Raw genomic sequence first — 18,905 nt, forward strand, 5'->3', positions numbered from 1 at the left:
AGATCCTACCTCCAGGAGTATTTTGCTAAGCAAGGGTTGAAATTCTGATCCTTCATTTACCTGCTCCTGAAAATCTTCACTAAACACAGGGTCACCCTTCCAGAGACAAATAAAAAGCAAACAACAAAATAGAAAACAAATTTTATTGAATGAACAAAAGTCTAAAAGTCTCCCAGTTTTGGTTAACAAAAGCAGCAACCTATAAAACCCCTGCATTCCATGACAAATCTTTTTATGTCCAAAAATTAATCCTTGAGCAGGTACAAACATTTGTACGCAGAAAGCTACAACTGTTGAGATGTCTTTGGGGCAAACAACTGGATACATTTCCAAGAGGGGAGGGGGGCGGGCAGAAAGACTGCACATGGACACGGTAAAAAGCTTGAACTGTTTGCTGGCTGAGAGGTATACGGTATCATCGGGGCTGCCAGCAGTTTTCGGCACTTTCACACAAAACTAAAAGAGCAGCAGAAAAATGACAGAGGTTTTAGGACTGAACAAGGAAAAGAACTGCCAACAGAACACAGTGTTCAGCTAGCTCATTTGGCTAATGGTAAACGCAGCTTTTTAATACTGAATTTCACCAGCTTGTGTTAAGCAAGTCTGTGCTCTCAAGAGGCTCCAGGATAAGAACTCAGTCGCTGCACCTATAGAGCAAAAGCAACAAGGAAGGTCCGTCCTCGAACTTTCCCTGCCACAGGCGATTCCTCTCAGTCTAGAACAGGCATCCAGCTAAGCAAGAAGAAACTGACACCTGCTTGACAAAATATGATTATCTGACAGAAGTCTACTGGGAACTAAATGGAGAATGTACATTCACTTTGTAAATCTGACAAGGTTTTCTAACCTATGCAATTTTTTTCCTTTTCACTGGATATGGGCAGCCTTAATAAAATGGAGTGTTAAAAAGGAAGGCAATGTTTACTTTTATCCCTACACCATTTGCAGAATGACCCTTTCATAAACTCATGCTTTTGAATACTAAGTATTTTCAATGAAGTCTGTTTATTACATTGACTAATTTCAATCTGCTCTTCTGTTTTCATGGATAAGGACATAGTACAATTATTTCAAAAGAAATTATTGATTTTGCTGTCATATTTACTTTTGATTGTACAATAATCTGTGCTTATCTGTCAGTTTATACATCAGATCTCATCCACTGCAACTGTATCACCAGATTTATTTAACAGTTACAAAGCTATATCTTATACCATAATTTCTATTAATATGTATTCTAGGACTACTAGATCCCTAATATATCTTGATTAAAACTAACTTTGATATATCAACTCTATTGTCTAAAGTTAATTTTAATCATTTCCATCATAATCATTGTAACTCTGATACCCACTGTTCCTCCTCTCACGAAGATTAGATTTCTTCCACGTAGACTCTTGATGAAAGCCAGCACTGAAAGATCGACCCAGTCGTCCATGTTGTTTCTTAGAGATATTGTCTTCACTCTCAGATTTGGAAATTCCTTGTCCTTGTGTCTGACATTGTTTATCCTGTCTAACATTTCCAAATGGAAAATTCCAAGGACCAAATCTTTGCCAGTTAAGTCTTTGAAAGGCAATGATGCAATGAAGATTTCCTCCAACCTAATCAAAGTAAAAAGGTTCTTCGTTAAATGTACACAGGTGCGTATGTGACATATGTAGGTATCTGAAATTAACATCTTGGCGGGTAATAATTCATTAAAAAGAAAAAAAATGCAACAACACAGAAACAAAAAAAACCCAAAACAAACAAAAAAAAAAACCAGAAAAAGCCCCCAACAAACAAACAGAAACAAAACAAAACCAAACCACAAAAACAACCCACAAAACCATATCCACAAACAAGCAACTCTGCTCAATTTTGATTGTTTCCCAGATTCAATTACTGCCTTCTTTCTCATCTCTAAGTTATCCTTTTTATTTTTCATGGACTAGTTAGTATAACTTCTCTTCTGCTAGTCTTTTTACTCGCCAGCCCCTTTCACACAAATTATCTCTTCTGGTCCCTTCTCATCTCGCTGGCACAGTCTTCCATAGGATCTCCACATTTGAAGTCATCTCTTCAGTCTATTATTTCTCACAGACTTCTAATCTGCAAATCAAAAGTACATCTACCACCCACAAGATAGAGCCCTATCTATAGGAAAGAAAACTGTATGTATTGACAATAAGTCCACACAACAGACACACATGCATTCTTTTATGTTTGATCCTACTCTACCGTACTTTCTTTGCTGCTTACATTTAGCTAGAAAGCCATGCACCAAAAGGTTCTGTTTGTAATTTGTAGAATATTTCTGCATTTGCTGCAGCTACATTTTAAGCCAGCAAAGTTAAATATTGTAATCAAATATACTGTATACACAGATATCCTGGTTCATCCTAGCATATGCCAGGCTATTGCTGTATTGTATCTCGGCCCACAAGTAAATATAAATGACTGTGGTATGTAAGTACCCACATTTGACTTTTTTCTTCAGCAACACTCCATAATAAGTTTCTTTTAGTAAAGTTATGTCACACTGCTGAAGTATGAGTAAATTTCCCAAAGATCTTCCACGAATTTCCTCCCATATTAGTAAGTTTACCTTACCTTCTTTGTTTTTCGATGCTGCAATCCTCTCTCTAGGTGTCGAATATCTAGATATTCTGGATTTTGGGTGTTTAGGTCAGTGACAATATCTGCCCACCTACAGAATAAGATTATTTATACTCAGCTGGCATTTATAAAACCTCTGTACCGCTAAGGCTCATGTACACACACAAGCAAATACAGATCTGCAGCTTTAGTCTTACTAGCGAATTGAAGACACAAACAAATGTGTAAAGATATAAAAGCCTCAGTATTAGAAACATCAATCTAGATATAAAAGCATCACTTCTAATCACAGTGACTATTCCTGCTCTTGGGAAACACCTTCCAAAATGAGTAAGAGCACCACAAGTCAATAGTTGCATTGCTTACCCTTACCAATTCATCAGTTCGTAAAAGGAAGTAGTACACTTTAAACAAGCAGAAACATTAATTTTTATTTTATTTAATCTTCTCTTGCCCTTTTATATTATTTTGTTAAAACCCTTGTCTGTTTTTTTGTCCACTAAATCTGTTTTTACCAGACAGCTCTCAGCATAACTCACTCCTCCATTCTATTTAGTTCCCGTCTGTAATAAACTATCAATTCAGTCATTCTCCATTCACTCAGCTCTTCAGTTTCATAGCTCCTTCTAGCCCAACCGAAACAAATACCCCATGTTCCAGACCTCTTTAAGCCTACACAGTGCCTTTTCAGTTCTTTCAATGTCTGATTACCTGCCTCTCCCTAATACCACCCCTTCAAGTTCAGAAAACCCATTTCTATCCCAACCTTTTCCCCTCCTACCTTAAGCACAGAACTTTCAGCTAGCTCTCATTGGGACTGTAGCAGGAGGAAGAATATATCCACAACAGAAAAACAGTATTACAAAGGTCTGTATTCTATATTCAGAAACCTTTTCCTGTGCCATTTGTAGCTCATATACCACAGGGCAAAATTCTCAGTGGGATGTACAGTATGCAAGTTCTCAGCACAGCAACCACATGCATAACATGATTTTTATTTGTTGGACTTCATCTTGTTAGTCCAAAATATCCAACTAGCTACAGTTACTGACATAGTCATATCACTGACAACACAAACAAAGAGATATCTGGGTTTCAGTTACTGGGATAGGTCTGACTGGCTATGAAACCATCAGATAAGCATTTTCAAACAATTTTTCAAAATAATTAGAGAATAAAGAGGAAACAAACAAGAAGATATGCAAGTCTCTTTTTATTTCAGCAGCTCTTTTCCTAATGTATCAAGAAAAATCATTCCATAACTAACTTGAGGGGTGGCAAAGAAGCTGTTTGCTAAAACATATGTTTTGGCCACAGAATTGGTTTATTGAGAAATAATGTTCTTTTGCACTGTTCCCTCATTTCAGAAATTAATATTAAGCATTATGAACTAGCATTTCAGGTCAAGCTGAAAAAACTGTTCTATTAATTCATCATGACAAATATAACTAATCAATGAAATTTCTACGTAGTGCCCTCTAGCTCTCCTAGTCTATGTCTGGTTTAGACACCAACTTCGTATGAGCCAGACCTCATCAGAAATTTATTAGCACAGATAAGCTAACAACGCAACAGAGTACAGGCTGTACCTGCACCTGAGCTAGAAGATCTTGGTAGCAGCACAATATCCCGTGCCCACCCGAGACACAGCCTGCGTACATCCTCGACTGCAGCCAAGGTTCGTACAGCCTGTAAGTTGCAACTGGCACAAACGCAGACAGCTGAGGTGTCTTCTGTTCCTCACTAATGTGAGCTGCATCACACTCAAACAAGATGAACAGGCTTTGGCTTTCAGCTGCCCACACGTGTCCTGCCACCCATATAAAACTGCAGAGCCAGCCTTGAGGTCAAAACATGAAGTTTCTTATTAAAGCACCTGTTTCTGTTAGAACTATGGAACATTCATTAAAAAAAAAACTGTAAAGTCACTTGGTGACCCTTAGTAGAAAAATGCTATTTGTTCTGAAATACAATATATTGTTTTAAACTGTTAAAAAGTAACCTACCTTTTACAGTGTATTGTTGGATGTTTTCTGCTCGGCTCTCCAATTAAGATCCAATATTCTACTTCTTGCTGCAAGACAGGACCTCTGTTCAACACAAGATACAACCCTAGTAAGATTTAGTGTGCACACTAAAAAGAAAAAGAGATATTAACATTCTATTTTTCCTTTTAGGATTTTCTAACATTTAAAAATGTTTCCTCAGCCAAACTGAAAACTAGCTCCTGTGCTATAAACAGTGTTTGCAGTTGCATACAGGGAAATTTTGTTTCATGAGGCCTGGAAGCAAGGTAGAAGCTATTGCTTATTATTTGCAAAAAGGACGGATCTTCAAAAAAATAGTGTTACTTAGATAAAAGGCAGTCTAATGTAAGATCCAAATATAAGTATATACCTAAAAATGGAAATAAGAGTTGTGGAAAGCCACACGAAGGTGGAACAAACATCTTCCTGCCTGTGATGTCTAGCAAATCATGGAAGAGCCCCTTCCACTATTTTTAAACTATACACCAGCTGACAGTTGTTACTAACAACTGCAGGGTAACCTGTATGAAAAAAAAAAAAAAAAAAAAAAATGGTAACTTCAACTGCTGCCTCCTGAGCATCCAATACCACACACTGAAAAAACAAAACCCTCAACCAATGCTTGTTCAAGTTTGAGAGCAACCTCCAAGAAACTCAAAGCCTGCAGTAACTTTGTCAGGGAAAATTTGTGACAGACACCAAGGCAGACTGCTGAGAAACAGGGGACTGTTCTGTGACTTCCTGTGTGTAATTAGCCTATGAAAAACTGCTTCACTTTCAACTGTAACAAAAACTGAGATTTTTCTGCCTACAGAATTAGACAGCATATGGCCTTACTGCTTGCAATAATTTGTTTACTTACAATTCCCTATAAAATAATAACGTATGCCATCATTGTACAGATGGGAAGCCAAGATACAGGATAGATTAATTGACTTACCTAAATTCACACTGGAAGTCTGTGGTTGAACTGGGAACTGAACCCAGGTCTCCCGAGTCCAAATCCAGCAACCTAAGATCATACAGGAAGTCTGTGGGTGACCTAAGAACTGTCTCCTAAGCTCAGCCTAGCAACCTATCTACTCATTTATTTTCTAACTTAAATGTTTCTTAGCTTGATTTTCAAAGAAAAGCTTTCCTTTGTATCTGGAATGCAAAAACGGGTAAACAAGAACTGCTCCAGAATCTACTGACAATGCTTCTGGAACCTAAACATAATTTTTCCCAGTAAGGTATGAAGAGAACAGGATGCTCTTCTGGTCTGACATCCAGCCTAAAATAAGGCTACAAAAGCTCCCTGAACTCATTAATTCATGTTACATTATTAGAAGAGATCTGTTGTTAGGAAGAAAATCTAATATTGACTTAAAAATAACATCACTAGCAACTGAGAATCCATTGCAACCATGGGTAAAGTATTGAAACTGTTGCTCTCAGTCATTACTAAACAATATAAATTCAAACTAAATATAAGGCATGTTAAGTTTCCACACACTAGATCATATTATTTCTTGAACTGCATTTCTGATCTATTAAACTTTTTTTTAAACTTTTTCAGTGCAGATTCTTAGTAACTGATTAAGTAAGCAAGCCGTTCACCTTTTGGTAAACTTAAGAAGACTGATGTGATGGACTTCTATTTGGAGCGTATTTCCACACTCTTCTCGCTCACAGGGCATGTCAGTGAACACAGTCTTAATAAAAAACTTCTGTATGCTTTTGTTCATATACTGAAAGCTTTCATTAGTCACAGTCTCACACTGGGAACAAATTAGATTCAGATGATTATGCTCTATTAACTCCAAACAATTCACATTTTGAACTCCAAAAGTAGAGCTAGTATTCCCCATTCCTTGATGTGACTCCTCATCTTCAACACAGCCGAAGGTAGACTGCTTGGGAAGCAAAAGTGCAAGACTGAGGCTCACCTTACACCAGTGACCTACTCTTTTTATTGTTCAGCATCCCCTATTATTGGTATCTGCTAATTTTGTCAGGGATTGCCTTCTTACACTCATTGTTTGTCAGTACTTAGTGATATTATCAGTTGAACCTTGAGAAACTCCAACAGAAACCTCCAACACATACTGTGTTTGCAACTACTTTGAGTGAGGAAAAACAGTTTAATGTGATTCTGTGAATGAGGCAAACCAAACTACTCCCAGCATATCACAAAGCAGCAAGTTAAATGCCTTACAAAAGCTAAGATAAATCGCCTCAAGATTATTAAATCTTTCAAACTTAACTACATTTGTGTTTTAATACAAGATTTTTCCTATACTCATTATGAATATCAATGCTATTATCCTCTTTTTAAACTCGTATTTAATTGAAACCTGTGTCAAATATTCCATTATTTCATTCTAAGTAACGTCACCCTGACAAATCTGAAATTATCCAAGTCATTGTATTTTTATTCTAAAACAACTGGCATATTAAGTTTCTCCAGGTCTTCAAGAAGTGCTCCAGTATTCCAGAAAAGCTGAACACACTGTGATAGTCCAGAGATCTCTTCTAACTTCTCCCGCTCCACCACCCCCCCCGCCGCAATTCTTGGTAACAATTTATTATCTTTATATTTCTAAGCTTTCAACTCTAGTAGTTGCAGTTTATCATCATTATTAGTGAACATTGCAAAAGGGGTACGTAACCACCATCCCGCAATACCTAAACATCCCCTGTTCTCACTATACACAAACACTGGTTTCTGCAAGTGCAGGTTTTATCATGTCCGCTTTACAACGGATTAATATCACTGTAGGCTTCTTGCTTCTAGTTTATAAAGAAAAATTCCAACACACTACTTACTTCTTTTTTCTCCCCCTCCCACAAGTTCTCTGGGAACAGTCTCCCCTCATAATTAGCTGGTTTCTTACTGTTTTTTCTTAAAAAAAAAAAAAAAAAAGTGGGCTTTTTTCAGCCCATATGGTTTTATTTTTCAGACTAGTTACCTTCATTTGTCCTTCAAGTAAGTAACTATCCTCTCTGTATCTGGCTGAAACATCTTTAATCAGTTTCTTAGTACCATTTGTAGTTTTCTGTTAAGTTCTCTCAACCTAGTCTGCTCAGTTCAGTAAATCCTCTCAAATCACACAGTAGTGTTTTGACAGTTCAGACATAAATGTTTTTACAACATACACTGAAATGTTATTTAGGGAAAAAAATGGTATCAACTTGCAGTAAGTTTTTCTATACATTTCCTCCACTAAAATAAGTATAAACACAGTATCTTACCTGTAGGCTTTACTAGCTTTTACTGGGGTTGCTTCAAATCCAATTGGGCAAAAATAATGGTTTTGGCAATGGTAGATATAGGCCATTGATTCATCTTTCAGTCCACGGGTTAGTTTTGCAAGGGCCCCTGCAGCTACAAAGAAAGATCAGGTTACAGTCCATACTGCTTTGGATCCTGCAACACACTCAGCAAAGACGACCTATTTGATAAGATAGAATAGCTACAATGCTTGTTAAATTACAGGACATGACCTGACAAGCATGCATAAAATACAGTTTTGATTTCAAGCATCTTAGTATTTAATTTCCTGCCTGGTACAAAAAAAAAAAAAAAAAAAAAAAAAAAACAAAAAAACCAACATCTGTCACATAGTCTGTACTAGGGAAATGCAATATAAAGTATGTGTTGTATTTAGATCAAAGTAATATTAAAAATTACTTCTAGTGGGGGGAAAGAAAAAAAAAAAACCAAAAAAAAACCCTGAAGTATCTAGGAAATACAAACTGCAACACAATGCAGTCCCACTGCCCCAAGTCAGATGTAGCACCTATCAATGACGCTACTGAAACCCTTGAAAGCTTTCAAACATTTTAGTATCATGAGCTTCTTGGAGCTTCCTAGTCTCAGGAATACCTCCCGCACTTGGGCACACAATATTTTCCAATGTGACTGCAGTGCTCAGTCAGTGGAAAAGACTAGAAAACACACTGAAATATGACAGAATTCTCAAATGGGATACCAAGAACAAAAGTAATAGTTCCACTTTAACAATCTCCCCCAAAACTTTTCAGCGTGGTTTTATCCTTTTAAAGACACTTACAGTTAGAAGGTAATTACCCAGACTATACCAAAGACTAATAAAGAAAAAAATGTACTTTCATATACATTTTAAGTAGCACACTTAAAAGTAGGCATAAAAATACAGCTGTGTAAGTTAATTGAGAATAATCACGTAACTTTTAGAGATAGATGTTAAAGTCAGGCAGAATGATGAGTTCACTAACTTTAAAATCGTATTTTTAAAAGTACAAAACATTTATTACAGACATTAATACTTTTGTGCTGTACATTCTAATTTTTTATAAAAACACAGATTTCTAAAACACTGAAATAAGTATGTGCTGCTTCCCCAGTGTGTCATAGCAATTATACATATCTTCCACAACACCAACACAGTGAAAGTTTTAGCAAAAAAAAAAAAAAAAAGAGAAAAAGTAAAACAAGAAAAATCAGGCAACTTGATTTGATAGCCTATCTCATCCTGAAGTACTACTTACAGAATTTGTCCTCTCAAGTGCTACACATTGCAGGATTTTTCAGTTTATACATTGTAAGATGAGTGCTTTAGGATTAGCTACGTACCAGTTTCTCCAGCTGTCTTGTTCTTCCCATGAGGTTTATACAGAACATATGAGCATCCTTTGATATGGAAGTGATCATTTATTTGCCTAAACCACCTGAAACAATAAGCTTAAAGATTGTAGTAACTGAAGAGTTATTAAATGCAATTGTGTTTTCTCCCACTTTTCCTCTGCTTGACAGTTTAGAAAAAAAAAGTCTCAGTGTGCTACTAAGTACCTATCACACTAGTATACAGGTTGTAGATGACCATGGAACCATAATACAAACAAAACGTGACATATCCTACAGAGAGAAATAAATACTCAAAGCCTTTTCCTTCATTTTGCCTTTTCAGAACCAACATAGATCCATAATAACCAAAGAGCTGGATTTGAAATGTTGCTCCTGTTGTGTTCAGTTTAGTTAACTCTAACTTTCTGTTGCTCAGCCTTTAGAAGGACACTCAAATTCTGAAGTGCCAAGCTTCAATCATGATTTGTAAGCTACACAAAGAGAATCTTCTAGGACATCAGAAGGCAGAGGCGCTCTGCAGATCACGTTGGGCCTCTATCATATAATCTTGGCAACGCCCAAGTACTATAGAGTCCCATACTGCAACTCCTCATAGCAGCAGTGAGGACAGGTCCACCAAGAAGATTGTGTCTCAGATGTTCACTTCACTTTTCCACACTAGAAGATTCAAATTCACATATCTGAAAGATAATACCTCAATCATAAAGCCATGTTGGGTAATGCTCTCCTGTTTTCCAGTCTGCCAACTACTTAAAAATTATTTGACCAAGTAGGAAAAAAACCACAAGGGTAACATTTCTGCAGCACATAAGGCACTCACAGAGAGAAAGGAAAAATTGCAAGTTTAACTTTCAGCCATATCGATTGTTGACATAAAGAGACAGAATATTTTATCAGCTTGGTCTATAAGGGCTGTTATACCCCGACATATTCCTAAAGAGATACAAAATCCAGATCCAAGTCTGCTAAGGCAGAGAAGGAAGTTTTCATGACACTCCCAATGATCTAGACAGTATGCTACCATTTAAGAACAGACTGCTGCCACATTTTCAAATTCAGCACGGACATTCTGTGCCAAACCATACATACTGCCTCCAAAAAAAATACTAACTAGATCAAAAGCAACTCATGAAACAGGCAAAAATACTGCAAAATTTTTTAATCTCACAGATGGGTAACACACCAAAGCCCTGTCAAGATGTTCAACACTCAAGTACAATATGCTCCTGGCCCCATTTAATCCTAAAATTCCTTACGAGTATAATAAAACAAAAAAAAAAGGACAAAAGATTTAGGACCCAGCTAGCTCCTCAAGATCAGTAAACAGCAGAGCAGAAGGGAAAGACAATTTTTAAGTCCAAGTCTACTGTGCTTCCAGCCCTATCTTTTTGTGGTTTTTATTGCCTTCCTCCTCCTAACAGCTCCATTGTAGCAAAGGTGCAGCACTCACTATCTCATTTTCAATTCTTAAACTTATTTTTACATAAAGCTCCTAGTATAGCAATTGCTTTTTCAGACTGTTTCAGTGGCATTAACAAGCATTTAACATGTATTTTCAAAAAAAGGAAAATGAGGATAAAGAAAAAATTTCCTAACCAGAAGACTGGATTCATTAGAATATTATACAAGCATTAAACAAACTGAACCAAAAATCAAATAGAATTTCATGTTCACATGATCTGTGCAGCAACATTACACTCTGTAAAATAGCTACTGCTAAAAACACTTTGAAAAGTTTATTTTTGTACTGTCAGTGCACCCAAGTATGCTCTATTATTCTAAAATGTAAGAGGACTAACTTGTGTCAACCACTTATTTTTTTAAATACATGAACTACTACTGTATTTTTAAAGATTCTAGATCTTAGATTTATCGTGGGTTTTTTGCATATATTAACAATTTAGCTGCATCAAAAGACCTAAACATACCTCATTAAAGTTGTATTTCCAGTGAAGGGACCAAACCTAATCTCCTCAAATGGGGGCTGAAAGCCCAGTATATGCAAAGCTTCTTCTTGAGTAATAGGTGGTAAACTGGAAAGAAAAAAAAAAAAAAAAAAAAGAAGGAGAAACAAAGTATTGTTTAATGAAGTAATTAGCAGCATCTTTTAGACTCTCTAGAGGTAAAGCAGTCTATGACTGACTTACCTTCCAGCTCCCAGTGTACTATATAAGAAATTCCAGCAAGACACTAAGGATGAAATTCCACAGGAAGTCTTGTATTGAGGCCGGCTAACACAATACCTAAAATAAACAAAAACCCAAACACTGATTTAGTTACAGGAGCAACCTGAACTACTTTTCTCTATGCCATACCATTAAAGTGCCATGTCATATTAAATGTTCTTATGTTGCCTGTATTAAAAAAAAAAAAAATGCAGTCAAAAAAAAAAAAAAGAGCAAATATGTTAACCAATTTCTCTAAGTTTGTCAGATAGTACTATTCTGTTTCATACAAACAAGTCAAATTTCTAACAGTCCTACAGGAGTTCTGTACAAATGATCCTGTAGGAAAAAACTGTTCTGTACTAATATAATGTACAGTTTGATCCAGCCTCTTCTAACACATGAACTTGCAGTAAACTGCATCTCTACCAATTTACTAATGAATGTCATTCCAGGTCGCAGATTCCCTAGGCTAACTCTAACTTCCTGATGTCACAGATGTGCAGTAAGAACAGATGGATTCATTAAACTAAGTGAATTTAGTGAACTATATTTATATGATATAGGTCGTATAGAGCTGACAAATTCTGATCAAATTCTGATTTTTCCCAGTGAAAAGAAAAATCAGGACTAAGACATATCAGTACTATGTTTATGGTTATTTTTGCCTGACCATGCTGATGAACTTGCATTTTTTTTTAAGCACTGAATCCTTACATATTTTTTTTCCTTACTGAAAGAAAAAAAAGTTTAGAAAGAAAAATATTTTCAGAGTTATAACAGATGGAAGGGAAGCTCTCATTCTTCTTGTAGAAAGTATGAGATTTAGTGTACATGTACTTAATATATCCCCATTTCTACTGAAAAAAAAAAAAAAGTCTTAAGACATAATTAAGAAGTTTGAAATCAGATAGCCAGCAAGTGTTTACTGACAAACTGTATAGGGATCATCTTAAATACAAAATATTACCATCTGCGGAGGTCCAACACTTTCCTCTCCTTCACGTCTTCAAGAGCAGAACGCTGAGGACACTCCCTGTATTGTTTGCTTTTTTTGTCTGCAGATTTTTTCTTTGTCCCTTGTTTCTTCATGTTGCCTGCAAAAGATTCCAGAAACAAATGAATACCTAGTTTACCTTTCGTATCTTTCTTCTTAAATATTTTTAGTAATAGCATACACCTCAAATAGAGACACTGGTTGTGTTAGTAAGTGCAAACTAGGACTAAATATTAACTGAAGAAGCTCACATGCATAATCAAGATTGTCAACTGGTTTGTAAAGCTGCCATTAGCTCCATAAACAACATCGTGTTTTTCTGATAAGGATGACCTGCCCAACTGTTTAGAGAGAGTAGTCAATCTGATTATTCTAATGCGTTAAATCAGTTATTCCAGAAATAGACTCTCAGACCAACATGGACTTCCCATGTCCTAACATTAAATGAACAGGGAAACATCATGAAATAGTTGTTTTTCACAGCCAAGCTCTGTAACCAGCTACACTTTCTGATGAAAACTTATATGCAAATCTAGTGAGAATAATATATCCCCAAGGTCTCCTCCTTTCTGTAAGCAGAAAATGAAGTGGAAAATGAAAAGAGCCAGGCCACATGCTACAGCAGGAATATTTCTGTCCCATTTTGAAGCCAACATATCCAAATTAAATATACCACATGCATTTTAGCAAAACTTATCAGCCTATAAGGTATTATAATTTGTTTCTTATTTTTAAAGACACTACACATACATGTGAGAAGGCAATGGCAAGCTGCTAAACATATTTAAGTTTTGCTAAACCAGCTTCACACTAACAGACAAAATAGCAATTTGACTAGCTAGCTAGCCCATTAGGAAAAAAATCTACAGCCAACTTTAGATAAACCGAGGGGTTACAGGACAAAGAAAACTAAGTGTGTATGCAAGTGCCTGATTCATAGTTGCAATTTGTGACTAGGCAGAGGAGGCAGCAGCCACTTCTAAAGAAATGGGCTCCCTAACACTGTACACATACAGCAAATGAAAATACATAAAATTGTTACAGAAACCAACTGCTTTCCTAAATAACTGCAATCATTTAATTTATTTCTTGTCATAAATAAACCACATCTTTAATTTCAAAATACCTGCCTGAAGTACCCTGAAACACTTCTGTAAGTGACAAACCTGTACTTAACAGGTAAAAGTAACCAGTGCACAAGATCTTACTAAAAGAAACGAAATAAAAAAACACCCCAAAAACTCAAGGAAAATCAAAGGAAAAAAAAAAAAAAAAACCAAAACACAAACCAGAAGCCACTCCAAACAATACTCCAAAAAACCCTACACACAGTTAAGTAGAAGTCAGCCTCGTTTTAGACCCACTCCTCCAGGCAGCTGTACTCGACTTTCACTCCTCCTACCTCACTCTCTCCTTTCCCAGTGAGCAGGATGTTGAAAATGACATACAGGCTCTTCTATAGCAGTTCCTCAAGACACACCTGTGCTGACCAGCCCCCTCCACAAGCAAGTTGTGAACATGAAGCCTCTTCCTATCACAACATCAAATCTTCATCACCTCACCTGATTTGTTCTTCACATTTGCGGTCACACCATTGAACTCTGATTTGTCGATCTCCCATGCCAGGGGAAGCTTTCCAAGATCACCAGGCAAGCTTTCCAAATTAGCATCTTCGCCGTAGATTATCTCTGAAGCACCGGTTTGAATGCTGAGTAAGCTAGGTGTGTTATTTCCAACGTTTAAGGCAGCACTGCCTGACAGACAGGCACTAACTGAAGCACTTGGGCTTTTACAAATAGATGTTACTCTGTTTAAAAAAGCATAGTCTGAGCAGATGGTATAAAATTTTTCTCGTGTATGAGTCACAGGACATCCCCATGGATAATGCCCATCTCCTCGAGATACCAAGGACGCAGTGGAGCCGTCCGACATGCAGTATGGCTTGACGGGATCATGAAGAGAAGCTTCTGGGGATTCTTTCCCAGGTTTGTTTTCAGTGTTTCCATTATTTCCAGAACCATTCTCCTTTTCATCTTCTGAAATGGTAGGCATTGAATGATACTGAAAGAGTAGCGTACAGCTGAGAATATTTTTTCTTTACGTTTTAATTACAACAGAGTTTGTGTCATTGCCTCCATTGCCTCTGCAAGCTATCGATGAGGTACCTGGAAGAAAATGAGAAGTTAGTACAGGTGTCTCAATCAACATTAAACACACAAAGCTTATTTTTGAACTCATGTCCAATAAAAGCTGAAATACCCTTCAAGATACACCACAACATATGCCGTGTCTTTTCCTAAGCACCTCTAGAATTCTACAAACAACACCTTTTATTATTTGTGCCAACAGCATACACCACAGTGATATCATGACAAAGACATCATGAGTAATCACACTTGTAAACCAGTACAGGAGTAAAAAAAAAAAACCCAAACCAAAAAAACCCCACCAAACCCAAACACCTTCCTACTTTTACATCGTTGTGGTTGATCACTTCTATTTCTTTACAGTCACAATACTTTGTGTACGTGGAGCACAAAATAATTTATGCAAATCAATAAATCAGAGAGATAGCAACTTAAGGTCACTTAATTCTGAAGAATCCCGTATACTTTTGCTGCAAGTGAAGTTCAAGCTTACAAAAAATTACAGTGACTACTACCTCTGTTGACTGTAAATTGACAATGCTACCCTCAATCTGTTCCACTGCTTCCCTTATACGGCTGTTAAGGGTTCCCTTTTATTTTTATGAGCCTCCTATTCTTCAAGACATGAGAAAGAAAAGCATCAGATTTTGTTTATAGTAGCTAAGAATTACCAAAAACAAATTTGGAAGGCTGGATTGCTTTTAATGATTTTTCTTTTTTTAAGAAGGAAACTGTCAGCACGCGTTATCCGTCATCTCAGCAGCTCGCCCGGCTGCGGTGGGACGACACATGCCGCAGACGGGAAACCTGGCAGGCAGGAGGCTGGAGCTTCACTCGAGGGCCGACCCCCGCGACACCGACTTCTGGTCACCGAACTGAACCAACAGCGCATGAGTCTCTCTGCCAGAAGCGTCTCTTGCGACCGAACACACGCAGGGCTCTACTTGAAAAACGACAAGGAGATATCAAAACACATCCACCCGGCCCCGGAGGATCCGCTCTCAACAGCTCCCCGGGGCCTCACCCACCCGGGACACCCGGCCTCAGCACCGGGGAGGGGCGGCAGAGCTGGGGCGCCGCCAATGGGGGCCTCGGCGCGGCTCTGCGGCCCCGCCCCCCCACCCTCGCGCCGCCGCCGGTCGGTTCCAGAGTGAACAGCCCCGGGCTAGGGGAAGGCCCCGCGGCTGAACGGGAAGGTGGGCCGGCCCGCTCCCTCCCACAGCGCCGGCGGGGGCAGAGGGGAATGGCGGCTGCTGGGCGGCGCGGCCCGCGCAGCCGGCCCGTTACCTGCGCGGCGCCCGCCTGCGTCGCCTCCCCCGGCCGCGGCAGAGCGGGGACGCCAGCGCGCCGGAAACAGACACGGCGCGCGCTGGGGAGGGTGCCGCGCTGCAGGCTCACCTGCGCCCCCGCCGCCGCCCCCTCCGCCTGCTCAGCGCCGCTGCTGGCCGGCACCAACTCCCGCAGCCGGGCGGGGGGAGGCGCGGGGCGGCCCGGCGGTGGCGGCCGCACTCCCACCGCGGGCCCTCACAGTGTCTCAGAGGAATGGGCTGCGCGTCTCCCGGCTGGGCGGCGGCTGCGCCTCGGCGCTGTGAGAGGCACCTCTTTCGCCGTGTCCTCCCCCCCTCCCCGCGCCCTCGTGGTCTCGTCCGCCGCGGCCCCGCGGGCGGGGGAGGTGAAGAGCAGCTGGGGGGTGGCGGCGAGGGGGGTGGCTGTTGTGCGGGAGCAGCTTGAAGTAGGCTCAGCTCACGGCAAATCTTGGCTTAGCTTTGATATCGTGCTTCTAACATGGCTACAGCTGCCGTGCAGGGCCGGGAAGGTGTCGGAGCAGAGCAGCAAGCGTTGGATTCCTCCTGGAAACCATGGTCAGGCGTCCGGTCCCATTCTTTGCACCGGGTTTCATATTGGTTTCCCTCTGCCTATAGTAAGAATAAGTGTAACAACAATGCGCCGCGAGATCTGTGTAGAAGGACAGAAAGATTATTTCGGATAAGTGGAACTGCTGGCCATGTTTCCTATCTCATCTTCACTGCAGTCGATGTGTTTTCAGCATGAACAAACACAGCGACACTGTAAACTTGAGCGCTTTTGGTACTGTCAGAATTATTTAAAACTCATATATTTTTAAATACTCAGATTTGTAATATAAAATGATTGCTTTCATAACAAAGCAGTTGTAAAATTTACAATAAAAACTAAAACAAAGATCAAAAAGTTACGTGGTGTCCTGCTGACAGAGGATTCCGTGCTAGTGATTGGAGCAGGGTGCCCTCAGCCCGCAGAGCCCCTGCTCCCAGCAACAGTTTCTGTGGGAGGTGCTGCAAATAACGGAAAGAAGAGTCAAATCTCTCCTCAAATGTTACAGTTGTTTGATAGTTTTCAGCGGTTAGGCAAAGCAAAGTTGCAAAAGTCCTCTAGCGATGGTGGGCACAGCCGAGTTTGGTGTTCCCTGGATGGGAGGAAGGCAAGACCTAGATGAGATTCAGAATTTGATGTGGCAACCTGCCTCTCACAACGGAGAGCGTCCCTTATGCCTTTGCCAGCTGGAAGCCTATTGAGCCTTCGTTGGCCAACAGCCTTTGAAGTAATTAAACAGTACTGCCTCCAAAGCATTTTTCTCTCAGCCAAATTATAGGCATTAGGATAGCAGCAACATTGGCTTTGCCAGCCTGGACTAAAATTAGGTTGCATGATTTATTTTACAATTTGTTTGGGTGCTGACAAACAGTGCCAGATCTGTATGCAGATTCCCCAAGCTGCACTTACATGGAGGAAGAAAACCTGGAGGAGAGAAAAGCGGGAGGGTAGAAGTGTGTCACCTTAATTTCATCACTGCTGTTCTTTTTTTAGTGTGCCAATGCCACCCTGCTAGGAAGAGGAAGGATTATCTGTGAATTCTATAGCTATGAAATTTATTTTTAAATAAAAAGATCTTTAAAGAGGAGGGGTGTGATTTCAGCCTGCAAAATACATCAAGAGAGTAAAGACAGAGAAAGGAGAGGAGCTAGAGGGTCATGGATGTAAAGTAGGGCCTGCGTGAATTTTTAGACTGGAAATTGCAGGTCTCCTAACTGCTGAATGTCCTGAAAAATCATGCCAATGGGAACAGCAGGAGACAAAAACTATGTCTTTAAAAGTTGGAGCTTGATAATTTTTTAAGGCGTTTTGTGATTAAGGTGCTTGTTGGAAAAGACTACATTTATTGACCAAAGAGGTCCTTTACTTCAGCAGGGCCTGTTGTGATAAGACAAGGGGTAATGGTTTTAAAAGGGAGGTAGATTCAGATTAGACAACAGGAAGAAACATTTTATGAGGAGGGTGGTGTAGCACTGGAACAGGTTCTCCAGAGAGGTGGTGGATGCCCCATCCGTGGAAACGTTCAAGGCCAGGCTGGATGATGCTCTGAGCAACCTGATCTAGTCGGGGATGTCCCTGCTCCTTGCAGGGGGGTTGGACTAGATGACCTTTGAAGGTCCCTTCCAACCCTAACCATTCCATCATTCTATGTATGATTCATTAAGTTCTCCCACGAAGAAATCTTAATTTGTGTGAGGTTTCCCTAGGTAAATGACCAAAAAAAAAAAAATTTGGGCACATGTGTGTACATATGTAGTTAGGAAGAACAGCATCAGTGTGTCACGCTTGCTTTTTGCAACCTGAGGTTGGGTCATTTGAGGGACAAAGGGCTGTTCAGTCACCCAAGGCATGCACTGGGTGATTGCTCATGTGGCAGCAGGCTCATGAGGTGCTTGTAATCCAAGATGGTGACCTGAGTGTCTGGATGTCATGCTCCTGCTTCTGCTGCTCTGGGGAAGATTCTGAAAACCTGTTTTCCCAACCCTTTTATTTCTCACCCTAACGTTTTGGAAATGGAATGAACGGGGCGAGGGACTTGAGCTCACAGCATGGAGAAAGCAGCAACACCGAGATGTCTGAACATGTAAGGCAGAGACATGGGCAGAGCTGGCTCTCCGTAGCCCCCTTCCTCTGTGCTGATCCCGGCAGTGGGTCTCAGCAAAGCCCCTGGAGCCGGCGGGCTGCTCCGAGGCTGAGGCAGCTCTAGGCGAACCCGGCGCGGGCCGCCAACCGCCCCTCAACCGCCGCCAACCGCCCCTCAACCGCCGCCAACCGCCCCTCAACCGCCGCCAACCGCCCCTCAACCGCCGCCAACCGCCCCTCAACCGCCGCCAACCGCCCCTCAACCGCCGCCAACCGCCCCTCAACCGCCGCCAACCGCCCCTCAACCGCCGCCAACCGCCCCTCAACCGCCGCCAACCGCCCCTCAGCAGGACTACACCTCCCAGCAGCGCCGCTCCGCGCGGGAAGCGGGGAGCTGCCCGCCCCCCCCCCCGGAAGCAGCGG

The 18,905-nt window shown here is 40.3% G+C and overlaps 1 protein-coding gene across 7 annotated transcripts; it reads right to left on the reverse strand.

Moving 5' to 3' along the window:
- Positions 1 to 42: 42 nt before the first annotated feature.
- BIVM (basic, immunoglobulin-like variable motif containing) lies at positions 43 to 16,145 on the reverse strand. Of its 7 annotated transcripts, none has more exons than XM_086770838.1 (12): positions 15,218 to 15,558; positions 13,962 to 14,564; positions 12,373 to 12,499; positions 11,385 to 11,480; positions 11,166 to 11,270; positions 9,226 to 9,320; positions 7,863 to 7,995; positions 5,569 to 5,640; positions 4,608 to 4,691; positions 2,596 to 2,692; positions 1,355 to 1,604; positions 43 to 96 (listed from the first exon to the last, which is right to left on the reverse strand). In XM_086770838.1, exons 2-12 carry the CDS (start codon positions 14,449 to 14,451, stop codon positions 92 to 94), a joined length of 1,554 nt encoding a protein of 517 aa, XP_086626964.1. In that variant the 5' UTR covers positions 14,452 to 14,564; positions 15,218 to 15,558; the 3' UTR covers positions 43 to 91. The 7 variants fall into 7 exon arrangements, with proteins under 7 accessions (XP_086626964.1, XP_086626928.1, XP_086626936.1 ...); XM_086770802.1 differs by lacking the exon at positions 43 to 96 and adding an exon at positions 15,945 to 16,145 and having other exon boundaries at positions 130 to 1,604; positions 15,218 to 15,486; XM_086770810.1 differs by lacking the exon at positions 43 to 96 and adding an exon at positions 15,945 to 16,145 and having other exon boundaries at positions 130 to 1,604; positions 15,218 to 15,489.
- Positions 16,146 to 18,905: the final 2,760 nt, after the last annotated feature.

The sequence above is a fragment of the Chlamydotis macqueenii genome, chromosome 1 (assembly GCF_036417535.1).
Source record: "Chlamydotis macqueenii isolate bChlMac1 chromosome 1, bChlMac1.mat, whole genome shotgun sequence".
NCBI lineage: Eukaryota > Metazoa > Chordata > Aves > Otidiformes > Otididae > Chlamydotis > Chlamydotis macqueenii.

Bases quoted from the DNA above. Each gene is read 5' to 3' on its own strand.
- BIVM (XM_086770802.1), bottom strand. From the start codon at position 14,451: ATGCCTACCATTTCAGAAGATGAAAAGGAGAATGGTTCTGGAAATAAT. The intron at 11,271-11,384 runs GTAAGTCAGTCA...TTTTCTTTCCAG, and splicing joins AGTACACTGGGAGCTGGAAG to TTTACCACCTATTACTCAAG. The intron at 2,693-4,607 runs GTAGGTTACTTT...CTTATTCTGTAG, and splicing joins CCAACAATACACTGTAAAAG to GTGGGCAGATATTGTCACTG.